The sequence below is a fragment of the Glossina fuscipes genome, unplaced genomic scaffold (genome assembly GCF_014805625.2).
Source record: "Glossina fuscipes isolate IAEA_lab_2018 unplaced genomic scaffold, Yale_Gfus_2 88, whole genome shotgun sequence".
In the NCBI taxonomy this organism is placed as follows: Eukaryota; Metazoa; Arthropoda; class Insecta; order Diptera; family Glossinidae; genus Glossina; species Glossina fuscipes.
Window position 1 is genome coordinate 2,462,299 of NW_023998442.1, and position 27,414 is coordinate 2,489,712.

The 27,414-nt window shown below is 35.1% G+C and overlaps 1 protein-coding gene across 3 annotated transcripts in view; it reads right to left on the bottom strand.

Moving 5' to 3' along the window:
* Positions 1-6,892: 6,892 nt before the first annotated feature.
* The window catches only part of LOC119638373, a 105,602-nt gene continuing 85,080 nt past the window's right edge, over positions 6,893-27,414 (bottom strand). For all 3 annotated transcript variants that reach the window (XM_038035131.1, XM_038035130.1, XM_038035132.1), the window contains 4 exons: positions 13,946-14,557; positions 13,666-13,842; positions 7,353-7,467; positions 6,893-7,253 (listed from right to left, as the gene is read on the bottom strand). In XM_038035131.1, the coding sequence (XP_037891059.1) occupies positions 7,085-7,253; positions 7,353-7,467; positions 13,666-13,842; positions 13,946-14,021 (537 nt within the window). In that variant the 5' untranslated portion in view covers positions 14,022-14,557 and the 3' untranslated portion in view covers positions 6,893-7,084. The remainder of the gene's footprint in view (positions 7,254-7,352; positions 7,468-13,665; positions 13,843-13,945; positions 14,558-27,414) is intronic.

A 27,414-nucleotide genomic window follows, 5' to 3' on the forward strand; every position in this document is an offset into this window, starting at 1 on the left:
GAGCCAGTAGATCGACCCCCTTTACAGTTTCTAAAATCAGTATCTTTTGGAAAAATTACCTTTACTAGTTTCCTTTTTCACAAGGAAAATTTGTTCTAAAGAAAATTTGCACAAAAAAATGGTTTTTACTGCAGCAATGCAAAAAGTAAGCTAAGTATACTTAACTGCATACAAACACGTACAACCGAACCATAATTTGATATTTGGTTGCAGGATGCGCCATGAAAACATTGCGTTAAGCATTTTCTCTACTATGATATGTATTTTCATGGAAAATAGCGAATTTTTTATTTTCCTTTAAGATGCGCTCGAACGTAAAATGCGGTTTTTTTATGGTTGCAGAGATAAGCTCGTAACGCATTAGTTCATCGTAAAAGATTTAAGAAAATGCATAAATACTTTCACAGAAAGCGCTCATATGAAAATTTGGAAGATAATCTGCGTGTTTTTTCGTTTTATTTAAGGCGCAACGTAAAGTTAAAGAACAGGTTCTCACTTGCTTTGGAATAAGTTAGTGAGCAAGTGTTTTTCATTTCATTTAGAGTCCGAAATTAGTCTGCAGACATCAATTTGGAAATAGAAATCCAATGATAAATTTAAAAGCCATATGTAAGTCATGTATAATCCAAAATATATGTTTAGTCAGTTTCCAACTTAATAGAAAAGATTATTATTATTATTAATTGTGTGGGCAATCCGTACGGCGACCTAAAAGACATATTGTAGGATTCTTATGAATCCCGTCACCTTCTTTAGTTCGGGGCACGGTATCTACAGATGGCCTCACATTCATAAGAAATCTGTTGGGACGTCTTGCCCCCGTGCCGTCGCTTGGTAGAATCTTCATGATTTGGTCTTGGAGATACTCATGTTTTTCTTGTAGTACCTGAAGCAATTGTGGCTTGTGTAGCGGCCTGTGAGCAAGTGTAACTAAACATCGCCATAAGCTTTTACCACTCGTTAACTCTTTCAATTGAAACAACGATTATGATGATAATGATGATAATGATGATGATATCGAGTTATAGTTAATTATTAATGCCCAGACAAAAACTTGGCTAATTTCCGTACCAAATACAAAATTGGAAAAGCTAACAAGAAAGAAAAGGGTGACAGAGCGGTTCATTTATCACTATGAATAGTTGTTTAAAATTGATAGCGAAATACACTAAGGCAAACAAACCGGGTCATATTACCATATGCGTATGCAGCAGGATGTATGTACGTTTGCATGCACACAAAGGCTTGTCATACATTTGTCGTTCAAACGGAAAATCTTTAACTGCCAACGTCGTCGTTAATAAGGGTGGCACCCTTTCGATCTGGGCAATGGAAAACATTGAAGGTAAAGTTGCCGCACTGGACCAAATAAGCTGCGGGTTCTGCTATATATGCCAATATGCTTAGCAAGAAACTAAATAAAAATTAAATGAAATCAAATGAAAAATGTCAGCAGAATCGTGAAATGTTTCTTTCTTTGGTAATGGATACGTCACCTCGTCGAATTATTACACCCTCTTTTATTATTTATATTAATTTTGTCAATGTATAAAACAATTTAATTAATGTAAAATTTTGAATAAATACTGCAACTATATATAAATCGTATAACTATAGGTAAATCATTTAGCATTTAAGATTTTACAGAGCCAGGTTTTGGAATCATATATGGCCACGCCAGTTAATCGAGTGTACTCTAAAATTGCATCCAACTCTTCCTTAAACTTCCAATACTATATCATTTTTAGCATAATTATCATAATTCGTGCAAGTGTGGATTTAAGATGTTTGCCGACGGTATTTGTGGCGATTTAAAAGGTTTTTAGACGGAATTGGTTTGGTTATTAGCTGCTTTTAGACGGTGTTGGTTGGGTTATTAGCTATTTGTAGAAACGAAAAAGTGAAAATAAAACGACAAAAATAATATGCGCACTGTCTATTTTTTATGAATTCCATTAACCGATCTTTTCGATTGAAGCGTAGCTCTCTACGGCGGCTTAGTTCCAATAGTTTGTGTTCTTCTACGTCGAAAGAACAAATTCATATTTCAGTTCACTTTAACGCCATCTCGCTAGATGGTTTAATTGACAAAGAACGAACGCGTAATAATTGAGGGCTCTTCAATATGATGAGTAAGTTAATGTTTTATAATCTGTGATATTTAAAGTCTGGGATATTTATGGTCTGGGATATTACTCTTACACTGCACGATTTGGTTGCGTGTAGGTTTATTCTCAATTTATAAACAACCATTTGGTTGCGCAATACCTTAAACAGCTGTAATTTGAGGGTGAAGATAAGTATATATACAAATATAAGGATATAAGTAAATGAAGGAAGCAATCGCTTCCTTCTTTATAGGTAAATTCGTATGTTGATGTATACAGCAAAAATAAAATGATATATATTAAAATTCAAAGTTCACTTTTACAATTCAAAGTTCTCCTAAGAAAGGAAAGTATGAAACACACATGCGTTTGCATATATTACAAGCAACTAAGAGGTGAGATGTCTTACTTATCATATAATATATTAAAATAACTATCTGTCGCTGAAAAATAGCCCTACCTTTTCTTAAGCTAAGCTTCTCTGCCCATCTGTCCATCTTGTATTCTTTTGTCGCATTTGGGTTCACGATGCGCCATGGAAATGTTGCGTTAAGCGCTTCCTCTGCTATATCCGTCTTGTATTCTTCCCAATTCGCAATTTTTCAGATATTTTAACGAAATTTGGTACACTGACATTTTTTGGTCCGAGGACCAACACCAATCAAAATATTTCGAATCGGACAATTTTTTCGAAAACTTTCCGAATAAGGCCTTACTTTAAAAAGCAGTCATATGAATAACTGTACTAAACGAAGTGGTGTAGGGAATTTAATGGTGGGCTGCGGCCCACTCCAATGTTTTCACTTGTCTTTAAATTGCAGTGCATAAATAAGTTCCAATTAAGCTTTTTTTTTTTCAATTTTCTTTTGTCACATAGCTGCGCTTTATAGCTGTCGTCTCTAATATTATAATTCCTCTTAAGTCATAATCAAAGCAAAAGAAAAACAGTGTAAATTATTCAACAAATACTTTCTGATCATTTAGTATTCATTTCATTTCCATTAGCAAAAAAAAAATTAAACGCATTTAACTTTTGTTTATTTATCCTAAAATAAACATGTAAGCAGCTTTACTAAAGCCCTTTAGTTTACATCTGTCTACATGTTATTATTTAAATTCATTTTATGGATAAAGTTTTAATCGCTTAGATTTTCCTAAAATTGTAGTCAACTTTAATTAAAAAGAAAAAGAGAAAAACAAAATCTTTTTCACAAAATTTTAAAATATTTAAATAAAATTGTTGCATCCACAACATGAACGACAGAATTTCCATTTGTACAAAAAAGTTTTCGAAAAACGCATGAATTTCTCATTAGCTGAGACTGAATTTATGCTTATGTGTTTCACTTGTGCGAAAAGTAAGGCAATAAAAAAACGAAAAGAACTCTGTATACCCATCACCGTTATTCTAACAAAGGCAAAAAAGTAAAAAAAACTAAATTTTCATATTCTATAATATGCAGTGAGCGCGGCTGATTTATTCTATTTTCAAAATAAAAGCTTTTGTTGCATAGGGCGTTGCAGGCATGTCCTTAGAAATGTTTGGATCACTTTTAAAGTCTTTTTCAAATTCGTAGACGATATCTTCATTTTTTCTAGCGGGAGAATATTTAGCATAAGTAGTAGACAATTACGCGTATAGACAAACCGACAGACGGACATGTTTAGGTGTATTCCAAGTTTGAAACTGGCCAAGAATTTATATTCCTTATGGGGGTTTTTTTAAGTTTGTTTCTGCACCTAGGAAAAAAACTTAAATTTTGATACACTATAATATTGGGTAGGCGTGGTCAATTTTTCCGCAGGTATTTCCAAAAGGTCCTTAGTTTCGGTGCTGAATTAACAGTCGCCAAGATAGTTTTGTACGTTATTTGTTATGTGCGTCGACTACCGTCTTCGAAACGGGCCATAGTATAACTGGATAGGCTTAACATTATTAAAGGCACGTAACTCTAATGCACTACCAACTAGTGGAGCATAAGACAGAGGCGACGCTAATGAGCAGCGGAAAGTATGTGGAAACATATGAATACGAGTTAGGTAACATACTATGCAGTCATCACCTGCTCTCAACTAGCCATGCCAATCGATATTTCGACAGCTGAAATTAGTCGCAACAACGACCGCTCACAGAAAGTCATGGAAAAGGAGGCGCGGCTAGTGTCGATGACCATAATCACATTGTGAAAGAGCAACAAAAGCAACATGTATGCTTGCTCTTGGAGATGGACCGGAAGATCGCATGGGAAGGGGAATTATTACCTCACCCAGTTTCAAAACGGTTACGGCTCTTCCCGGAGTTATCTGTACTGATTCGCTCGTCAAATTGCCCCGATAGATATGCGGGACAGATATTTCACTCACCTCAACTAGAACCTAGTAAGATATTGTAGGTGATAACTTGCAGTAACGAAGCCTGGAGCATCATTGACGAGCTCATAACGAATAAGCTCCAAGAACTAAGGCGCTTAAAAAGACAACGGCTGGAGAGAAGAGGGAGTGGAAGCCAATAGTGTATTTCACTAGGATTCCACCATATGAAGCCTCACTGAAGTAATATTTAACGCACTGATCCCGCGGAGGAGTGTCGTCGGAGTAAATTGTGTGCGTGTGGGTGGTTTTAGTACGTAGGCGTACGTCATTGATGGCGAAGCGTGCATGCTGCTGGTGCTGGCCCGTAGTGCCTTTTAAAGATTACTACCTCCATTTCCTTGTCGTTCTGTGCGTTTCGTTAAATTTCACGAAACTCCCGTTGTACGCATTTGTGCTTTTGTTGAACTTCACGCAATGCCCGTGAATTCTCATTTCGTCTCAAAGAAATAAGCTCTACATTCCCCTTTTTCGAATTTCATCCGATTGCGGCAAGTAATGTGTTAAAGTCACCCAAGAGGAAAAAGCTCATGATTTCGTTCCTTGGTCCAATAGATTTACATAAAAATGGTTGGAAAGTTTGCAAAAGGAATGGAACACAGAATTTGAACCTAAGATAAGCGGAAATACTACTAACAACTGTAATGGATGATAGTTTTCGGTAAACAAATAACGTAAATTGCTTCGATTAAAAGCGAATACTGATGATTAATATAATTAAAGAGAAGTTTTCATGGAAGATCAATACATTTGAAAGGTTTTGTTAAATATCTAGATTGCTTCCGGACATCTCCTAGCTGCGATAATTGCAATGTTGGGTAAGAAGCCTTACAAATGTAATAAACGGACGGGCCGACAGATAAACCGATATGACTCAAGCGAGTGAGGACTAAGAGCTGCTTTAACCTGATCAACTTCTGCTGTGATATGTATAGAGAGCTCTTTTGAAGAGCATAGAATACGGAAATTAAAATTTGAAGATAAAAGTTGAATGTAAGAGTGTGCGCTGCTCAAGTGTATTACTGAAAAAGAGTCGTCTTAATATCTGTTATAATTCGAAAACTACAATCCCAAATAAATTATTTTACAATGCTTCTAAATGGTTATCATTATATTACAAGTAATTGTTGATTTAACAAAATTATTTAATTTTTATACCCTACCCTACTTAAGGTATAAGGCATGTTAAGGCATCGCAAGGATGTACGCAACGCCCAGAAGAACTTGAGATTGACTGACTTTTTATTATAACAATTCATTCAAATTCGCTTTCCAAAGGTATCTCTAAGCTTGCCTGTCCGTCTGTCCGTCCGTCCGTATTGCTTTCTTGTGTGTTGAACCTACTGGAAGAATTTTTGAGATACTTTAATGAAATTTGCTGCACTGAGCTGTTTTTACGCAAGGACGAACACTATCGAAAATGGTTTGGATCGGATCACTTTTTCGATCACATTCTATGTATCACTTTATCTTGAAAAGTCGTTATATATGAATAACTGTATTAAGCCAAATAGCGTAGGTTATTTAATGGTGAGGCCCAGTATTGCTTTGTTTTTGAATGAAAAAAAAAATCATTTAAGTAATTAAAGGATTGGGATTACGGAACAAAAATGAAATATTTTTTTTCAAAAAAAAAAGTATTTTTGTTTATTTTCCGATATTTAATAAATTATGAATGGCAACGATAATGACGATGATGATTGCAGAATAATTATCTATCAATCTATTGTGAAAATTTTGTGTGTGTCGCGAGGATTATACTGACAATGTTGAATAATAATATATTTAATGATACAGTTACGCGCCAAGTCAAAGCATTTCCAGCATTTAACTGCATAGGATTTTAATGTTTTTTTTTTTTTTAAATCATTTTTTTCTGTTTTTCTTTTTTTATGTTTTGTTGTTTACTTTGTTTTGTAATCATTTATTACTATTAACAATGTTCGTTTAAAGTCTCTGTAAAGAGCATGTTTTCATAGCAGTTTGCATATTAGCTTATAAAAGGGGAAAAAACACATGATCCATATACACGTAACATCATATATATATATATATAGTCATACATATAAATACGTACACATTCAGAATACACAAAAGAGGCCAAATAATAAATACCGTAAGTTTTTTTTTTTTTTTTTGTTATTTTAGTTTGTTTTTGCTTTTTTTTTTTGTTTTTACAGTTAATTTTCAAATAGTGCTTACATATAACTTTCAGTTTGTTTTCCGTTGTTTTGTTTTTTTTTTTTTTGTTTTGCTTTGTTTGAAGTGAAATTTTCATTTATGTAAATAATATGGTGGTGATGTTGGTTTTTGTTATGCATTTTTCTTTTTGTTTCTTTTTTTGCGAGAGTGTAAAAATTTTTTGATATTTGTTATATAATTTGTATAATTTTCCTTTTGTTTGGTAGGCGTTAACTTTTTTGTTGATATTTTTATCTCTCTTATTATTATTATTTATTAAATGCTTAAATTTATAGCTAATAGTTTTTAGGATAAAGTTTTGATGATGTTTCTCGTTCGCTTTCTTCTTGTATTTTTTACATCTCGTATCGTATATATCGTATGTATAATATGTTTATATAATAGCTTAAGGTTTACATAAAGTGCTACCTCGTTATAAACGCATAACTGTTCATTAATATCATTGCTGTAGTATAGAATAAAGAAAAGCGTTCTATTCTTAGTTGCAATAAAGATATGTAAGCATAAGTAGGAGAGTTGGCGGCATTGCACGCATCAGCGTCACTACAACTTTGCAGGCAACCATGTACGTATCTGTAAATGAAAGGGAAAAACGTTAACTCTCTCATCATATTCATTATGCATAATTACTACTCTACCGTTCTATCAAATATTTGATGGAAGATAATTTACCTGTCATCATAGTAAAATTTGCCACAGTGCGACATGCGTATAATTTCGGTATCTGTGGTTAAGGTGCCGCTGTCTAAAGCACAGCCTCTTACGGTTATCGTTTCGCCAGTATCGTCTGTTCAAGCATGAAGGAAAATCAAATACATAGTTAACTAAATAGACAAACAATAGTTAAGTCTGTTGATTACATCGACAGTTAATTTGCATTCACTACAATGGATCGCCGCAAAATTAAACAGCGATAAATAAACTAAAAGACAAGTCATCGCATTTGTGTCTGTTTGCATTGCATTGCCAATGTCTCGTATCGGATAATTTGATGTACCAACAATCATTCCATTTGCAATGAAATGTCTTTGAAGATATGCCTGGTATGCATACATATGTAATTACTTTCCGATTTTCTATATAATCGATAAATTAATTTAATTGTATTCGCATGACTGACTAAAAGCGATTTGTGATTTTAATGCTCGATTACACTTTCAGCGCTAGAGGTATTACCTTCAATACCTTATATGATCATAATATTGAGTTTCAGATCCCATAGATGACAACAAATTTTATTCTTTTACCTTTTTTTAGCCTTTACCGAGCAAACTCATAGCGAAAAAGCTTAGACGTTTTTATATCCTAAACCATTTATAGTAAAAGGGTATAGTAAGTACATACGGATGTGTGCATGGACGTGCCTCCCATTATATCGATTCGATTCGATGACGTCAGCTTATCTGCCCGTCTGTCTATCGGTCGGTCTTATTTACTTGTGTTCAACGGACGCTATTGAAAATGGTTCGGCTCGGATTGTGAAGCCATATAAGTGTAGGATGGACATAGGGTATTTGATACTGAGCCGTGGTCCAGTATAGTGCTTTCGGTTGCCACTTATCCAAAAAGTCTATGAAAGTAAGGTCGTTGTAGATAGCAAGAAAAATTTAAGCCGTGAAAATACTTGGTCTGGGTTTTGGTGCTTATCTGTAATAATTTAAAAAAAGAATGCTCGCTCGTTGACTGCTATCGAAGAAAGTACTTAATGATCCTAAGCATCACAATAGCAAGCGGAAATTTCGCACGGCAGAAACGCTAAGTTTTGAAAGTATTGTGTGCGGCTTTGGCTTCGCGTAACAAAAGGCTCAGTCAACTTAAATCGGCTAAAATTCAAACCTAAAATTTCATCATAATTACTATTGCGAAGTTTTTTACCCTTGATAAAGCTCTCTGCGGCATAACTTAACCACCAGTTCAACCAAACTGTATACATTTTTTTTTGCGCTGAAAATAGCAACAAAAGCAAATAATTGAAAGTTCCTAAAGACACTTGATAGACACTTGAAAACTCTTTTTCCATTCTAATTAGTACGATTAAAAGATGAATTTTCTGAAGTCAGCTCAAGTATTTGGTGAGAAAACTAAGTCATTGTTTATATAAAAACACATTGAACAACCAGAACTTGTTGTTAGGAACTGTAACGATGAAATTAACAATGAATTGCACAAACAAATCACATTACTTACAGAGTATACAAGATGAAGGCCGAAAAAACTGTCGACTTCTATTTGAGATTGAATTGAATGTAATCGTGACTTGTAACAAAACGCGCATTGTGTTAAAAAAGAAAGCTCTTGAATGAAAACCGATGCAAAATGTCTTACAGTGTGTGCAGACGCATGTATCGTAATGAAAACTTATTTTTAATCTTTTGTCCGGTTTATTAGAGAAATCGAACAAAAGCCTTCTTATATACTAGAATCGAGAAATCCGAAACATTCGGATTTTCAACGCGATCAATGAAAACAGTTTGAGAAACCATGTCAACACTTAAAAAACAAATTAGGAACTTTTTTCTCTCACAGGACTACGGCACAAGCTAATGGATAAGGCTCATGACTACCAATAGCGCTGATCGTGGGTTATAGACCGTACATTACTATAAGTACATTATATATTTATTTGGACTTCTGCTAGTTTTGAATATTCCAAGCCTAAGATATTGTATTTACTTTACCCCCTACGCACTTGCCGATGCTAAGAAGAAAGAAACGACGACCGATATCACAGACTTAGGTGCACATATTAGGACTTTAAGCCGAAAAACGTGCTAAGAATTTTTTACTTTGTAAATGGAACTGTTAAGTTTCCCGTTTTGCTCCGCAAAACGGTTCTGTTAAATTTATTTTGTTTTTGAGTAATGAATTTCTCTTGAATTATGTAAACCAAGCCTTAAGAGCTTTGCTTAATAATAATCTATACATATTGTTACGGAAATCCCAAATCTAGTCATTTTCTACAACCAAATGTACATTCGCGAGGCGTCATGTAGCTGCAGACCGACGGAAGCGATTAGTGGAAAAGCAGACAGGTAGAAGCAAAGTGCATATTCGCAGCCGCGTCATGCAGCTGCAGACAGATGAAAACGGTTACCAACAAAAGCAGGTTAACGAATTAAAAATCAAGTCATAAAATTAGGTGCTAGTAATATGGTGGCAAAAATGTATATAAATAGAATATTTGTGAAAGACAATAGAGTAGAAAAAGAATATTTGAGTTAAGCAGTCGAAAGCATTGCCAAAAATAATTTGTAAATAATCCCACATTTAAGTAAATATAATTGTAAATAAAAGAACTTTGCAGTGTATTTCTCTTGAATAAAATATCCGCGATCCAGTGATACGGACTGTATCTTGAAAAAGCGAATTTCATAACAACTGGTGTCAGAAGTGAGATCGTGGAAACCAAGAGAAATGGTTGCCGGCGGTACGGATTGAAATGATTCAATGTGGGTACTGGCAGGTTGAAGTCGCCGAACATGACAAGGAAAAGACCGCATTTTCCGCTGGCGACGGCTTATATCAGTTTACCGTAATGCCTTTGGGATTATGTAATGCGCCTGCAACATTTCAGCGCCTAATGGACTGCGTGCTGAAAGGGCTGCACTAGAAGGCATGCCTAGTGTACGTGGATGACATTATTGTCATGGGTAAAGATTTCAAGGATCGGCTTTTCACCGATTGCAGACAGCAGGGTTAAAATTGGGTATCGAAAAATGTGTGTTCTTTGGGAAGGAAGTGACATATCTTGAGCACAAGGTCTCCACGACTGGAATTCATACGGATGAAGAGAAAATTCGAGCAGTAAAAGATTGGCCACGATCAAACAATTTGCACGAACTTCGCAGTTTCCTAGGACTATCTACATACTACCGGAGATTCGTCCCCAGGTTCGCCACGGTTGCTAGTGGACTGCATGACCTTACGAAGAAAAATCAATCCTTTACATGGGGTGAGTCCCAAGAGCACGCCTTCACGCAGTTAAAAGAGCTGTTATGCGCAGCACCCATTTTAGCTTATCCAGAACCAGGAGAAAAATTTATACTGGATACCGATGCAAGCGCAGAAGGCTTGAAGTGTGCTCTCCCAGCAAATTGACGGTAACGAAAAGGTCATACCATATTACAGCAAGCACCTACCTAAATCTGAGAGGAATTACTGTGTCACGCGACGAAAAGTGCTGGCAATGACGCAATCTGTCAAGCACTTCCATAAATATCTGTATGAGCGCCCTCGCGGCTTACTTTTCGGGCCTTTCGATTCGCTGCACTGATTGCAGCTGCGAATCCATGAAGCTACGGAGTCCTTGATGATTTACTACATATTCGGCTTTCTGGTATTGTGCTATAATGTCCCCTTTGTGAGATTATGTTGTAACGCTGGTTGGGTTTAATAGCCGTACTGCTATTAAATTGATGACCGGTGATACAACCGCTTTTCCAATGATGATGTTGCCTTTCCTACATTCTTTACTCGGCTCGACAACCCATATCTTGTTTAGCCTTAGCTCCTCAGTAACTGCAGCCCACTCTATTGCTTCGGAGTTTGAAGGGATCTTCTGTTGTCGTTGTACTACAACTTGTAACACTTCGGCTTGTCTGTCGTATCCTACAGTCAACGGCAAATTCACATTAGCGTATTGTAACACTTGCCTTTTCATATCCAGTACGAAGCCATGTTTTGCCATAAAATCCATCCCCAATATAACCTCGTCCATTATATCAGCCACCAGAAATTCATGCTTCATCGAAACATCGCTGATCGAAATGTTTCTCATAATTTTACCTTTAATAGCAGCTTCTTCACCAGTTGCCGTTCGGAATCGTGCTCCCACTAACGGGTCAAACTTTTCTTTGACGATTGTAATGTTGATAATTGATAATGCGAAGCACCAGTGTCCAGCGTGATGATGTGGTTACAGCCTTGGATCTTCCCAACGATCGTTAGGCTGCTATTACTTCTTTTTGCTTCAGCAATAACGACCAAAGGGCTATTAAATTTGTGAGTTAGCCGTTGCCCCCCCTGTGCTGACTCTTTTTAGTTTAACGCTTGTTTGTTGGATATTTCACCGACACCTTCACTAAAATTCCGTGTAGGTGACGTGGAGTGTGTTCTTTTGTGCTTTGATGGGCGTTCCCGTGCAAGATGCCCAGGTTTTTGGAAGACATAACACTTGCGTGTTTTTGAACCCGACACTTGCTTATTTCCGCGCAGGACTTGTCGAAACGCCGCGCAGAGCACATCCAAATTATCGCTCTCGCTGGTAACTTTCATGCGGCTCACCTTCATGCTTGACGTCCCTAGCACACTAGCTGCTTCTTGTGTAGGTGCGAAGCCAAGCGTTGCCATAAATGTCGTTTTAGATCACGCCCATATAGTTTTTTTAAGCTCCTCGTCACGAAGTCCTCTAAGAAAGGCGTCGATTGTCAATCGTTCCAGCATGTCGTTGGGCACAGCGATATAAGCGAGATTGGCCAGGCGTTCGATTTCGGTAACGTAATCTTGGATCCTTTTGTTCAGTTTCTGACAGCGCGAAGACAACTCTAGACGGCTTACCTCCTTCACATGTTTGCTACCATATTTCCTTTCCAATGCATCCATAATATCCGCGAATTCCGTTCTTTTTCCTTCCGGGATTATCTGGATAATTTCCACTGCTGCTCCTCTTAAGGAAGTTACTAAGACGACTGTTTTATCGTCATCATCGCACATATATATTGTTCCAACAATACCAAATTGTAGCTTGAATGCGTGGAAGTTAGTGGTACCGTCAAATAGGGGTGTTTTTACTTTGATAAAGCTGGGGGTTATGTCGTTAGTTCGTAGCTTAGCCACTTCTTTTTTTAAGGCTTTTATTTCCTTTTTGAAGGCGTGTGCATTCTCTTCCTGCGCATTTATTCTGGCAACCAATTGCTCGTGTGTTTCGTCTACATGTGTTCGCAGGATGCGTTGATTTTCCTGTATTTTCTCGTCAATTTTCGATTCTATCTGTTTCGTTTGTTGTTGCATTTGTTCCGTTTGTTGTTGCGTTTGTTGTTGCGTTTGTTGTTGATTTTCCTGTATTTTCCCGTCAATTTTTGATTGTATCTGTTTTGTTTGTTGTTGCATTTGTTCCGTTTGTTGTTGCGCTTGTTGTTGTGCTTGTTGTTGCAGTTGTTGTAAAAACTGCATAATGTTTGATATACTTGCACTATCTTCGCCTTTTTCTTCGCTCTGTTTTGTAGCTCCATTTTCTGTTCCTCCCAAGTTGTCGGCTTGATACCTTCTCTCGATATTATATTCGAATTCAAGTATCGACGGGTCCTGTCCGTTCTTCTCTAGCTGTTCGACCAGTCTTTGTTTTAATTCAGCTGTGGTACCGTTTGTACGAAGGTTTCTTTTTCTCAGCTCCAATTTGAGCTGATCCACTTTGAGTTCTTCTAATTTCACCATTTCTCTTGGTTTCCACGATCTCACTTCTGACACCAGTTGCAAGATACAGTACGCATCACTGGATCGCGGATATTTTATTCAAGAGAAATACACTGCAAAGTTCTTTTATTTACAATTATATTTACTTAAATATGGGATTATTTACAAATTATTTTTGGCAATGCTTTCGACTGCTTAACTCAAATATTCTTTTTCTACTCAATCGTCTTTCACAAATATTCCATTTATATACATTTTTGCCATCATATTACTAGCACCTAATTTTATGACTTGATTTTTAATTCGTTAACCTGCTTTTGTTGGTAACCGTTTTCATCTGGCTGCAGCTGCATGACGTCTTGCGAATGTACATTTGCTTATTGAAAATGATTAGATTTGGGATTTCCGTAACAATATAATGTATAACCGTAGCCAGTAAATATTATAAATAAATAAATAAACATTTGATCAGTTAATCGGAGAATGCCTTTTGTACATTGAGATCGTAGTGTTTATGTACCTTCGCCTCGCAAGTGAGACTATCTCTAACGGCGATTAAAATATCTACACTTACCATAATAGCCAGCAATTTTAATGCAAGCAGTGGCTGGAAAGAGACCATCACGACCCTTACGTCCGCCCATGCATGGTGATTCCAATATCGCGGTTGAATAATTATTATGAAAAGGATCATCGCAAGCTTTGTTGGCTCCATTGTATGAAACACACTTAAAGCAATCGATGCTTTCAACTGTCAATAGAAAAATAAAAATTATGAGATATAAAAACATAAATAAAAAACATTGAAAAAATATTGATAGCCATTGCATGGATAAGCTTGTGCTTGCACTTACCACTCATAGTCATTAATAGTATGATGATAGAGAGGCAGCCAATAGTGGTTAAAGACCATAAGTTAAAAGGCAGCATGTTGTAGATATAAACAACGACTTTAGCTCTCTCTCTCTCTCTCGCTCTCTTCCTTTCTCTTTCTCTTTATATATAACTTTTTGGCTATTTGCCGACGTAACACTAAGCAAAGTCTATAGTACGGTCCTATAAAATGGTTTGTTGATGATGATTACAGTAGTATTGCTTAGACTGCTGGAGCTGCTTTGTGTAACAACTATGGCGATGCTGTCGTTTGTTATCGCAATAAAGATGCCAATGATATAAGAGATAATCCAATGCAGGGGCTTTTGTTGCTATGATTGAAATACGAGTACTACTACTACCGCTACTACTGCTACTACTACTATTTGCAATATTTTGATGATAAAATTTTAATGCAATTTCTACTGTAGCGTTACGCATGGCTTTCAACAAAATGAAAAAACTTTAAATTTTTAGAAAATTTCAAATCATTTCTCTATTAGGCATAATATATTTCTTTCGTTTTTGCATTTCTTCGTCTTATGTCTACATTAATTTATGGGTAACTGCATGATTTTGGTAATTAATCGAATCTGTAACGAATAAACAAAAAAAAAAAAAACAAAAATATACATAAATAAATTTTCATTTTACTGCTCTGATTATTCTTGTAGGCTCGTAAAATATCGTTATATTATTCAAAGAATCGTTTAAATTCTGCATACAAGAGTTTATATATATTTCTTTATATATTTATGAATATATATATATATATATATATATATATATATATGCTTGTATATATGTTTATAAAAAAAACGTGCTTAAAATCGCATGAACTTCATTTACTCTTTTTCCTTTTTCATTTTTCAGTTTTCTTTTTTTTTTACCAAGAGTCAAACCGACGGAAACATAGGGTTTTTGATAGGATCAATGACAAACATGAAGAAAGTGAATGGGGGGAAATGAGAAATAAATACGAAAAATAGTTTCATTGTAAATATTACAGCACACGAAACGATACAGAAACAAGTGAGAAAATTATATGTGTGGGCTGTGACCGAATCTTTTGTACGCATCATTGTCGCTATCCTAAAATCAGACTGAAAAGCCGAAGAAAATAAAATTTCTTAATATTACCTTTCCGTTGCCCTTTGAGCCGATATTTTCGTATTTCCGGACAGGAGAGTATTTAATCCAGATACTACTACTACTACTCATTGGACAGACGGACAGATGAGCAGAGGAGCATGTTTAAATGCATTCCGGATTTGACTTGCTCTAAAACTTTTTACACGTTACAAAGGTTTCTGAAAAAACGACTATACCACTTATCCCTTGGTAATGGTTATAAAATCATAGTAGGAAGGTTTTTAACAACAACTTTTCAAGCCGAAGCCATTAATGTTCTTAATGTTGAAGGAAAGTCTTATTGGTTTATTTGTTAAGCAATGAAATTTACGGGTTTATTGTGGAAGAGTAAATAATTGCTAAGGAACAACAAGTTAAATATTTTTTATATACAAAATACTGATTTTTATGCACCGAATGGTTTTTCTCGAAATCTTTGAAATTTTTTATGTGCCATAAAATATTTGATGTCGACAAGAAGTACACATCAATAAAATTTTTTATTTCTTTTCATTTATCCGAAATTTAATTAAAAATTTGTTATGTTTGTTCTCTTTTTGGAATTTTATAATATTTTTCCAAGAAAAGAAAATGAAAATTTACCAAAACGTATACTTAATTTAATTAGTTATTTTTTACGTTTAAAGAAGAAAGATGTTTTTTTTTTTTTGCTTTTTTTAGAACATAAGTTTGACCGATAAGTAAGACACCAAAGAACAGAAACACCCGCCATAAACAAAAAGAAATCCTTTTAATTTCTCATTGAAGAAACCTTCAGGCGAACTAACATCAAATTTCACGATATTCGGTGAATACGCTCTTGACAGCTGTAGAAAAAAAAAAAATTCTAATTTCTTTCTTTTACAAAGGAAAAGCGCGAGTTTCGCGATACGATTGAATACTATTTTTGCACCTTACAACATTTGTGGTGTATAAAGTTTGTTCGAATGTACACAACACCCAGAAAATCTTGAAACAGTCCCACTATTTATTATGCCCATCGATTCAGCAACAGTTTTTGGATCGATTTAAACTTGTCTGCCCGGCTGTTCGTTATTTTGTCTTTGACCTACAGGTCACAATTTTTGAGATATCTTGATGACCAATCAGCTGAATACAAAAGTGAAAGCTAAATTTTTCATAAGTGATTACCCTCCCGAATTGAGTGACTGGAACGGCTTCCCTTCGTATCGTTCAGGCAAAGAAAATGTGCTGTCTGCGAATGCTCAGATTTTGTTGTTCAAAAAAAATAATTTCACTATACATGTTGCTTTTACGATCGCTTATTGTTGGCAGATGTCCAGGTCCTATCACACATTTACATCCTCTACGCTGATGGCATTAGGGCCATCTATGGGCAACACGGGTTGAGCGTACATCTGCGCGTAGCATCAAAAGAATGCATGTTTGAAAGAAGGAAAATGCTCCAACAGAAACAAAATCGATAACGTTGGCGGGTAGAGTTACTTTAAGTCCATTTTGGGATGCATATGGCGATGATGATCGGAAAGAAGTGAGGATTGAGATATAAGAATTGATCACCGGTACCGACCGAACGTTTACTGTAGGTACGACCAGATGCCAATCGTAAATAAAATATGGTTTACCGCACTAAAAATTGAATACGAGTATGTTTATATATATATATATATATGACGTCTGCACTTTTTAACTGCTTGCATTTACTCAATATTTGTGAGCGCAACATGAAATCTTCCTCGTTTTATGTTGCTCACGACAATTGAAAAATATATCTCAATAATTTAAAGAAATATTTTCGAAAATCATCCACGCCTATCCCAAGAATTTAAGTTAAGCCAAATTTTCCTTGCAATTCCCTTACTGTAAACATTTGCGTACAAACAAAGTGGTCGCTCTAGATAAAATGACTGCCACAGTTTGAATTATAGAAAGTTCTCAGAATATCGCTAATGGATGTTCAGAAGATCTACAATCTACGCAGCTATTACTCGGCATCCAGTTTGTACTTACTTTAAATCTCTTTAGATTATGGCTTGACTTTACAAAGCGCAAAATCTGAAAATTTATACCCCGTTATACTGATATTAATGAATCTATTTATTTATCCTTCTCTTTCTTTTCCTCCTTATTTTTTCCTTATCATCACTGTTATCTTTATACCCTACACCATTCGTAGTAAAGGCGTATTAAGATAGTGCGGGCGTATGTAACAGGCAAACCAATCATAATCTCAACTGAGCTAAGCCTATCGGTCCGTCTGTCCGTTTGAAGTGTGGCCATGTAAATTTGTGTTCAAGGTACAGATCACAATTTTTGAAATATTAGTACAGTGACGTGTTTTGATTTAAAGACGAACGCTGTTGAAAATGGTTCGTACCGGTCGCCATATAACGATCTATTTTGAAAAGTCTTTGTATGGAAAAAAAATTCAATTTTCGAAATTTCTCGGCAAAAATGGCTAAGTAATCGTAGTAATATTTTGACATTTTCAATTGATATGAAAACTTTGGACGGGCTGGAGTAATTTTTGAACCCTCTCTCTAATATAACGAAAACTGGAGTTTCAATGATTAACTGTACCAAATTTGGATTATCTCGGTCTAATTTTTGGATCCTAGCGATTTCCACGAAAATCGATCCTTTGTAGAGCAGAAAAGTTTGAGTTTTAATATGTGGTAATGAAAATTGACCCATAATAGTAATTGCATATAAAAATAAGAACTGTGTTAGACAACGGGCTTAATCGCCCGCCTCGCCCGACTGTAATGTTCTTATTTGTTTTTTATGGCATAGATGGGGGGACAATATCTACCTTTCTCACATCAAATTTTTGTGAAATTCCTAGCTTTTGAGTGTAAGGTGTTCAATGGTAAACCTTGCCCGACTATAATGTTAAATTTGTTTATTATTACAAATATGTTCGCCTGTAAATATTTAAACAAATCCATTTTATTTGATTAACAATTACAACAAAATTTTTTTCGATCATCGCGGCAAACAGGACAAAAAGTTACCTCAGATAGAGTAATAAAATACATCTCGCAAAGCAAACAAATACACGATGTGAACGAAACAAACTGATGATATCTAATTATTTACCGACTGTTAATGTTGCACCCTTTTACGTACGGATTCGTTTTCCTACACTCATGGCCGTTGTATGCGTGTGAATGAATGAATAAAAACGTTTACGCTTTTCACTGTCACATTGTTTAACAATGTTTTAATGTAAATAATTATATGTATACAACACTTAAAGAGTCTGTGCGCGAGAGAGTATCTAAACACACTTTCTAATTACTTTCTATGAACGTTGTGACACATTCATTCACTTACACATGCGTTTACATTACGTCAATGTTGATTTATATATTTTATGTTCGGCTAAAGTCGTTACTTTTACATCTCAAACGAACACACCGAGCTTATTGTGCGTGCATGACGTGTTCATAAGAACAAATAGGGCAAACAATCCTACTAAGGCATCCTGTTTAGCAAATGAAGGCAACTTTTACAGTTAACACAAATTTCCGGCATAGCGGCGAATAAAAAGTAATTCACACTCAATTATAAATTCACATAGGTAAGGCCTGGAGTTAGTTCGCTGATGTGTATTCCAGAGGTTCAGAGCTTCCAGAAGTGAAGCGTGATGTTTGGTTTTTCTCTTCGTTTTCTTTGAAGCTCAATATGACGCCTCTTTTGTTTAACCTGGTAATACGTTTCTTTTAGGGTTAAATCTTTGTCCCGGTCCGTTTTTTGGGCTAAACGCCTTGCCTTTTGATGTTACCAATCGGTTCTATAATCCAATTCCAAATCAGCTGTTTTTGCTTCCGGCAGGATTACTTACGTTCTACGCTACTATATATAAATCACGAGATCAAACCTGCTTGTAGGATTGTTGTTTTCCCTATTCGGAAAGATTATCTTCCCAGGGTGTGCATCAAGGCTCCTCCAGGCGTCCTAAAGTCTGACATGTACTTTCCCCGCTTGAATAAAGAGCCCTTCTACCTCGTAAATGTTAAAACTATATTCTGTTTTATTAATTGGCTTAGTGATACTAATATGAGGAATAGGTCGGATAAGTCTTCTATCGAAATATCTCCAGTTCGGGATTTATAGTGCGTAGTTCAAGCAGGTGACGACGGACATTTCCACTGTCGATGGTGTGTTGTCTTGTTGGTCGATCCTCTAATTGATACCTCGATTCGCATATAGTTAGTGTGGCCAATCGTTTAACTGATCACACTCGAAATATGTCAGCTGACTTCGTATTCCTTCCCACGTCATTTCAATCCCGACTTATAATGCGCAGCCACAGTAAATACTTAAAAATACAACTACGGCAAATAATAGAGTAATGAAATATGCCTACGTAATCAAATAAGCCTAGCGACTTTGGGTCTTACAAGCCGGTTTCAAAACTTGCATGCAACTTTGCTTCTCTCAATGGAAACGTTATCTACCTGAGTGCACGAGTAGATAAGAATCGCGACTACCAAGTAGGTGTGCGCGGGTCCAAATCTCAAGTGCGGTAAAGTTTTCCTTAGGCGCAGCTATGGTGAGGGCTCAGTCAGTAAAGGCATAACACTTACCACTCACTAGGCTGCTTCCTATATACTTTTTCTTTCTTCTTCTCCATATGACGGACTAGGGGATGGCTCCTGTGACCGTAAGAACGTACCTGTTTATGCCATAACTAAATCCATCATCAAACGTGAACTCTAAAAGGCTCGATGAATGTGATGATTTGCTTCGAAAAATGATGATGAAAAGATTTTGTTATAAAATAAAATTACGCCGTTGGCTTCAGGCGGGAGCTTTACATAATGTGTACCCCAAAATAGTTAATAATTCGGCGCTGAGCGACATTGTTGTCGTTGGGTAGGAACTTTTTTATTCAAAACACCACCATCCACTTTTAACAATAGCCAGAGGTGTAACATAAGCTGGAAGAATTGATTGGCTTAGCCATGTGATATGATAAAGCCATTGAAAGGAGAAAGTTATTCAAAAATAAAGTTTGGTGATGAACGCTATTGTTACAACAGCTGCCATCAGGAGGATATGCAAAATTTCATTCATTACCTAAATAATAAAATAAATAAAATACATTTTTATTACTCATTCTCTAAATAACTAGCTTCCAACTATACGAGTCCTTTTAACATTTAATTTATGCGTATATGTATAACTAAGTTTTTGTTATCTACAACTCGATGCCTTTTAAAAACTAGAAAATTTTGTCCCGCCATCCGCAAGCTAAGGTTCCTTTCTCTTCAATTAGATTTGGTAAGTGGCGTTAATGTCATTTTCACTCTTTGTTGGTTCGTTTTTCTTATTAAATAATTTGTTTCTTCCCATAAATATGCAATTTTTTTTTTTCTGCTGGTCGCCTACACGTATATTAAAGTCTTTATGGTTTCTACCAATAGTTTTGTAATTTTATTACTGTGCATATATAACATTTGAAATTACATATATTCAGTTTTGTAAAGAAGTTGGCTTTAGCCTCAAAATTCCAAAATCTCGAAAATTCGAAAGTTTTTCTAAAATATTGTTAAAACATGGAAGTGTTGAGAGGATAGATTTAAAAAAAAATGTACTGGGTAGGGCTGGTCTGGACGGGATATGACATACTCAAGCGATCCGCTCAGCAAAATAGACAGATTTCATATGTTTAGCTTAAATAGGTGATGCGAAAGACGACTACTGCTTATTTATTTTCTTTTATAATATGCTGATATACTTTTGTCATTAGGTCAATATCAGGCATTATAGACACGGTATGTTGTTTGCCATATATAGTTGGTTAGTTTAAGGTATTACATGAATTTCCATTGTTGTAAAGTGCTTGAAAGCTGAAACGTTAAGCAACAAGGCGAAAAAAGTGCTATATGCTTATATACTTTGCAGTGTCTGTCCGAAATTTTATGCTTATTTGAGCATTTAGTAGATCAAATTGGAAACTTGCTAGGAGAGTGATACTGATTAAGTAAGAGGAGTTGGGTGTTTGCGCTTCACCTAAAGGCGAACAAAATTTGCTCTTTGGTTTTCTTGCCCTTTGTTTGCCTTAGCATTGTTGGTTTTAATATTCCTTGTTGTTGTTATTGTTGTTCGTTGAATTATTCTAATAGCAATTACGCGTGGGGAACAGCAATAAACTAACCCATCAGCATAACGGAAACGGAAGTGAACAACAAAACAACAACGAAAGTTGTTTAACTAAAAGGCAGAACAGTGTCGTAAGTCGGTGAACCGCATTTAAATGGCGCGTATCTAAGCTATCTCGCAATAACGAACGAAAATGGTAAGAATTTCTCTTTACACTCAATCGGAGCGCTAAGACATTGTTAAGTGATTTGTTTTTATGGTATTTCTTCCTTTTAGCACAAGTCTCAGAGAATCGTGCACAGCCAGTTTATTAGAATTTTATTCCATTTTTATTACCTCTAACAATTTTATGTTAGTGTTTGATTTGTATAGGAAGATATAAAATCTATTCACATTAACTTTTGCTTTATATTTATTTATAATACATTTTTTTTTTTTTTTTGTTTTTTTGCATATAAAAGGTTTATGGTTAAACAATTTCTCAACTCGTAGTGAAGTAATGCTAAAGGTATACGAAATTTATTCTTCCATTCACAACTTGTGAAAACAGTTTTCAAAAACCACTTAATCTATACTTAGCCCTAATTAGGGTAAGATCCTAAGTCGGTTTAGCTATAATTATGTTTAGCATCTATTGCTCCAGCGCGTCGTTTTTTGGATGCTCTCAAGGCTGCATAAATTGCGCTATGAAGCCTAGGTGTGGCCGCCTGGACGTTAAAGCAGACATTACTTGCTTAGAAAAAAAGTCGAATATACAATTCTTAGGAGATATTGACGTGAACGTTGAAGCAAACCCAAGTCATTTGAAAATTCAGTTGATAATGACACCGTTTGTCCAACCGATACGAGTGGAATCAATAAGACACTCTGGTCAATATACATTTTTTGTTCGACCCATTGAAGCATCTAGAAATCGTGGGTCATGGTAATCCTATCATTTCGATGGGCCAGTACCGCTATCATTAATTACAGATCGTGCAGTTGAAAATTGATATAAATATTATTACATTTCTTTCAAGACAACATGGCAAAAAAGAACGTTTAACCAGCACAGGAAACTCAGATTTTTCTCTATCATCGGAAAATTATAAGATAGTGTCACTAAAGCAATTGTAACTTGAAAATGATGAGGCGAAATGTCATTAAATTATGGTACGCATCGTTTGAAAATTGCTAATATCCAAATATCATCTGGATGTGTCAACAGTGTTCCCAGGGGCTTATTGAGTGTGATATGATATGTCAAAGTGTAAAGAAATACATGTTATTGGGTGCATGCCTTCCAGTTCTAAGCCTGGGTAAATTAAAAAAAACATGCAGCTAGGGCTGGTTTGGAGTGGAAAAATAGTTTCACAGATTTCCTTCAAAATGTTTTAGTCTTAAAAGCAATGAAAATTCTCGTAAGTCTCTTCGTCTTCAGTAAAAGCGACGCAGGAAGTGATTTCCAACTTGAGTTGGGAATACCTTCCGGTTGCAACATGCAGTTCTTGTTAATTAATAGCTTATTTTTGCCAACATTGTTGGTTTTATGCGCTTTCTTGCATAAGAATTAAAAGGATTTAAACTTCATTTAAATAAGAATTCTCTTCGTAAATCAAAAATCTACACAATATTTAAACAGTGAATAAATTATTGAAATGAATCTTTTAGAGTTGAACCCACATGCCCCTATTCTCCAGACCTGTTCTTTTTGGATCGATACAATGTTAGCTGATCAGCTATTCTTCAAAGTTGAATATATGTGAAAATAGGTCATTGACTGTATTGCCTCGAAAACTTAAAGTTTCAACTTCGGATGCATTAACGAGCAGACCGATAAGAATCAAAAAGCCATAGATATTGATGTTGAACATTGTGACTATTGTGATCATTAACGTCGGTAACAAGGATATTGAATTTTATCAAAAAACGCCAAATTTGAATTTGTACATCTATTACATATGCGTAGTGATCAATTAGTACGAAATTGTCCTATATGCACGCGGGCACACCAGTTGTGACGAAGAAAAATTATTTGTAACGAGGGCAACAGAAACATCAATGTGCAACAATGTGTAAGTTCCACTTGAAAGCTGCTGAAGTTAAGTTCCTCGAACAAAATTGAAATTCTATATGTTATGCACCCGGAAACACGCGGGAAACCGCAGGCTGGGTATCAAAGATTCGCTTAAAGCGAATATAGTTTTTTTTTGTTACTTGTTCATGTTAAAAACATTTTCATATGTTAACCACACCGTACTCGTTTTAATTGTAACACAATCACGCAACGGCAATAACTAAAAAAATGAATTTTTATAAATTTCTCATTTTATTAAAATCACTTCATGTGCTTAAATTTTTACTCAACCATATACACATATATGCACACGTTAGCCTAGAAAACTTGAAGCTGTCAAGCGAAACGTACGCTGTTAAAAAAAAAAAAAATTACTATGAAATTCTATATAACGAAAAAACAAAAAATGTTTTTCTTTTTCTGAAATTTAAAATAGTTTTCAACATTTCAAAAAAAAACAAATTAATTAAAAACTTAAATATGTTCTGTAGAAATATTTTACATCGGGATACAGGTGTTTAATGTTTGCGAGGCACGATGAAAGTGAGTCAAGCGCCAACGTTATCCATATTCATATGCTTAAAATGAAACAATGTTGCTTAAGTTGAAAACATCTGAGCACATATTACATTTCAGTGTCTATACATAGCACTTAAAATGAGATTTTGATCGTCAGGTAAAAGCCGCAAATAATCTTTGTTAAAAATAATGAAGAGCCATATATCGAAAGATTCCATTGCTAGCGAAAAAGATGGTAAGCGTATTGATAAACAGACGTTTAAATAACATACTTATCCATGGTCGGTGCTGTTGAATGATTTTGCTAAATTGCTGTATGATGTTATTAAAGACTTTAGTTACGAAAGAGAAATAAGTAAAATAGTAAAGGAAAACAAGTAAGAACACTATAGCGGGCCACGACTCCTCATTAAATGCGATGCGCTATCCTACAGTTACTGTTATAACGGGTCGTTATAAGGGAAATGATCAAAAATGTGAACTGATCCGACCCATTTTCAGTAGCATACCTTCTTGGTCCAAAACATATCAATTTATCAAATTTCATCGAAATATCTTAAAAATTGTGGCCTCACCTATGTCTGTAGTCAAGCACCGAATTTGATTTTTGTCTCCATATAGGACAGTTTAGAAGAGATTTGCTACACTTGAGTTTTATATCAAATTACTATACAATTTCCATCATTAAACGCATTTTTGCTCTAAAAAGCTTGGTTTTCATAAGAAATCTTTAACGAAGTACGGAGCAAAAATTGATCTAAGTGGTCTAAACTTTGATATAGATAATTTTTATACCAAAGTGGTCCAATAGGTCAATTTTTAGCATGAAATCTCAATTATTATATCTTTCTTTACATCTTTCCACCACCGAAGAATGAAGGATATGTGCATTTTGACAAGACGCTTGCAACACCGATAAAGATGCTCCAAACATCCCATAAAGTATATATATTCTTGATCAGTATCAATTTCTAAACCGATTTATGTATGTACTTCTGCGTGTTGTTGCAATGTCTGCGGTAAAGACACTCCTGGTCGTAAATATGAAGCTGTCAGCTTCAAATTTTACAGGAACATTGGAAATTCCTGCACACATGTTGGTACTAAGAATGGGTCAAATCGGTGAAAAGACACGACCATAATGCAGCATAATCTGACACAACCTCCCTACTCAAAAATAAAAAAAAGAAATGTTGTTAACTCATTACTTGTATACTACAATAGATACAACGATTTTTAATTTTAACGAAATTAGGTTTTATATCACTAGTTCTGCATTGCCTCTACAAAAATGGAAAAAATCGTCCACACCTACACAAAGCTATGAGTGATTTTCTTCGCTTTCTTGATGTTGTCTGTATATTATTCATTAGATAAATAATACAGAATATTGAAAATTATTCATTACATTCCTCACATGAAGATATATCTTCCAGTGATGTTGTTAGCCAAGAATAATGATGGAATGAACAATTACAAAGAATAGGATATTCGGCTACGTGTTACTTATTTTTAGAAAGCCCCAATTTTCCATCTAACTGCATTTTTTAATTCCTTTTCATTTCAGTTTTACCAATCAATTTCCTTTTTACAATTATTCTGTAAAAGGTTGCCATCAGAGTTAAAATTAATATATTACTAATTCCTAAAATCTGTATAAATATGTATTAATTCTAAAATAATTGTGGATGGCCTCATAACGTGGAGGACTCGTTTCTTCTTAGCAGCTTAATCAATTGGATATCCAATAAAAGAGTTTGGAGTATAGCGTACGACGAGCTAAATATGTTAATTCTAAATTATATATCGCGGATCTCATGATAGTGTACAAGTGATAACGGTATAAAAGATGCGGCCGCTACCAAATATAATTTTCTTACTTGTTATCATATAAAGGCTTATAAATTGACTTATCGTATCCGAAATTCGCCACTTAAAAATTTTTGATGATTAATTTTGCAATTCCCAAATTTTTTGGTCTCATGACTTTTCCCATTACGAAGTTATATCAGAAGTGATTGTAAAAGTGTTCCAATTCAATACATTTTCAATAGCATACGCCTTGGCTCAAAGCGCATTTATGTATAAAATTCCAAGTCAAAATATTTCAAAATTTGCGACCTGTAGTTTGAGCACAAAAATAAATAGACCGACAGGTAGGCAACATATAATAACTCTTTCTGGGTGTTATATACATCTGCACCAACAAATAGGTCATCCGAGATAAAAATTTAGTGATATGTGGCAATTAACCTTGCATTGGCCTTCGTTTACAATGACAATATAAGCGAGATTTTCTTTGTATGATAAATTGTTTAAGATGGTGGAGGTACTACTGGTATCCCCCATACAAACTCATAAGCAGGGCAGGGTATAGAGTGGCGCAGGGCATAAAATCAGTCCACACCGTAAGTACGTTTGGTCCGTCCGTCTGTCGCCGTAAGGATTTTAGCACGTAGATTCCTTTAGTGCAATCGCCTGCAGAGCCTTTGTGCGATAACGATTAAAACCTTGCCATTACTAACGAGCTAGCCAGTGTTTCAGTGACAAGGGCGTCTATCAGCTTATACTCCACAACTTTCCGAGCCGTTTTTAAAGTACATAACGTTGTCTTGGAGGATTAGACATACTGACATAGCTCATTTTATTGTTACACAGAAGTGGCGAAAGGTACGATATCAGGACGCAGACATCTTATGTTACATAAAATTGAAATTTATTACTATTTTCTTTAGCAAGAAAAGTGATTAATATCTCCTTCAGTTATTGTTATTCGTAATTATTCAAGCATATTTTCTTCGATATTAGCAACCTTCCTACGTACTTATACTGAACTAATTTACTTATACAATCACTAATAGAGAGCAGCCTTTGCCGAACTAGTAAAAAAGTGTTAAACAATACATCATTAATCACGAATATTATAATTTTAGTCAAATTGTAACAATTTCAGTTAAATTGCATTTAAAGAGAAATCACTCAAAATTCTTTAGTGTTTAGTAAACGATTTTAAAAATTCAATTTCTTTTATTTATGCTAAACTGCAATCTAATATAATTTATATATAATCCTTATATCTACATTAAGCAAGCATCCACCGCACTACATCTACTAAGGATTAAGCAAAGAGGATAAGTTTTCATGCAGTTCTATACAATTCATTATGAAATATATATTCAATTTTATAAAAGACAGATTAAATATTTTTATACTATTGTTTTCTTACAGACTCACATCTCGATGTCTCAATCTTGTTATACTCTTCAGAAATTGGGAACAGTCGGTGAATTTACTACGACTCACTATAGAGACGCATTCTGCCTTTTCATTTGATCGTTCGTATCAAGCGCTATTTAATTCGCTTTGTCTGATAATAGATTCAAAATTCAGTAGCTTTCAATTTTTGACATTTATGGGCTTAGACATTCAGTATAAATATTGAAAAATCATTCTTTACCGTACATTGCCATAAACATAATTTCAAGTCTAATAACAAGGACGAAATTCTATATGAATTTAATCAAGTTTTCTCATATTCAATATTGTTACGACATAATAGAGCGGGGAAATTTATTCGGATGCACTTTAGATAAAGATCGTATTTTACTCCTACATCTTACAAATTTCGAATGATAGTGTTACGAAAATCCC